This window comes from Acyrthosiphon pisum, chromosome X, assembly GCF_005508785.2.
Source record: "Acyrthosiphon pisum isolate AL4f chromosome X, pea_aphid_22Mar2018_4r6ur, whole genome shotgun sequence".
Lineage (NCBI taxonomy): Eukaryota > Metazoa > Arthropoda > Insecta > Hemiptera > Aphididae > Acyrthosiphon > Acyrthosiphon pisum.
In genome coordinates, this window is record NC_042493.1 from 107,383,300 (window position 1) to 107,384,918 (window position 1,619).

At 55.7% G+C, this 1,619-nt stretch overlaps 1 protein-coding gene across 1 annotated transcript; it reads right to left on the bottom strand.

Moving 5' to 3' along the window:
- Positions 1-669: 669 nt before the first annotated feature.
- LOC103309285 (proteoglycan 4-like) lies at positions 670-1,479 on the bottom strand. Its single transcript, XM_008184303.1, has one exon. The coding sequence runs from the start codon at positions 1,477-1,479 to the stop codon at positions 670-672; it is 810 nt and encodes a 269-aa protein (XP_008182525.1).
- Positions 1,480-1,619: the final 140 nt, after the last annotated feature.

A 1,619-nucleotide genomic window follows, 5' to 3' on the forward strand; every position in this document is an offset into this window, starting at 1 on the left:
AGCTATAAGGGTTCTATAACCGTTATTATAGGCTAGAAAAAAAAACACATTGAGTTTATTAATGTACAGTAGTAAGTTACATTTATCTAAGAAACTGCAAGAACTTGACGCGGCTACGACGGTGTTGGTCTCGTGTCCGCGGTGAGCCGGTCGTAGTACGCTAGTGGTACGTGAGTAACACTAAGGAGGTGGAATCAGTAAATTCAAATTTAACACTGTGTGGTGTTGACACGGTCCACGGGGGGACGTTTATTTTCGTAGTAAAACAAATACAAGGATATTGTCACAGTATTATAATGTGTGGTCAATATATATAGAAACGCGAAGATGCGGTCCGGTCGTTTCGGTGGTGCGCTTTCGATAGATCGTTGCCGCCGGCCGGTACTCGTCTTGCGCGACTTACCTTCCCGTCCCGCCCTGTGCCTTTGTGGCGTGGTGGGAGAGTTGGCGATGTCGCGCTGTAGCCCGTGGTGGTGGTTGACAAAAGCATAGACCGGTCGCTGCGGTACCTGTACTTTGTACTGGTTGCCGCTGCGTACCGTGTCATACTCCCCTGCCAAACCGCCACACGGGGTACGTTGTACCGGTGTCGGTGTCGTTACGGGTCGGGATGGCTTGTACTACCTCTGGCTTTCGCTTGAGGTAGACTCGCCCGCGCCCGTGAGTGCGTTAGTCGCTTTTTGGGGACCCTATCGGAGTGTAGTACGCCGGGTCGTACGCTATCTCCTCAAGCCCCTCGAACGCCGCATACCAATCGTCCTCGGTTATTCCGTCCGAGGTCGGTGATTGGTGTGGCGGTGTATGGCTGGTAGACTTTTCCGGCTCCTCGGAGTTTTCGTCCTTGGGCGCCGGTTTGTCTACCTCCATCGGTTCCGGCGGTGTTGAGCCGGTAGGAGGTGCGCTGGTTGCTTCTGGGTCGGAGGTTAGCGTAGGTCGCTTGGCAAGCCGATGTTGTTGGCTTGCCTCGGTTTCCCTTGCTTTCCTCTTCTCCTTTAGCTGCTGGAACTTCCGGCGGTTCCGCGCCAGTTGTGCCTCCGTCCTCACCCTTACCGCCGGGCCTGGGGGTACCCCCGTTGTCCTGGGTACCGGTTTCGGCTCCGCAGGCTTCACGGGAGCAGGTGTTATGGGGGCAGGTGTTGCTGTGGCTGTTGTTGTGGAGACAGGTGTCGTGGTGGCCGGTGTTGTGGGAGCGGTTGTCCGTGTCGGAGCTAGTGGCCTTGTTAGCGACGGGGTGCGGCTGCTGGGTGACGATGTTGACTGTGGTCGTTGCGGCCGCAACCTCCGCTGGATGTCCGCTGTACGGTCCGCCCAGCCCCGGTTGTAGATGGCCGCCCGCACTGGGTCCTGCAGGAGCTGGTGGGTCGTCATCCTCGCTACCTGGGCGGCTGTTCGCGGCTCATCCTGGCCACCGGATACCAGCCCCAGCCGTTGGATGAGGTCGGCCACCTGTTGCCACTTCTCCTGCTGTTGGACGTTCATGTTTTCTGTGAATGGTGTCAAATACATATATAAAAAAAAAATTATTTTTGCCCTATTGGTGCGCGTTTGAGGCATGACACATGTATTTTTCGTGGTGGTTGCTGGTCGGTAAGAAGACTCCTTTTCCGACCTGCTTCGCT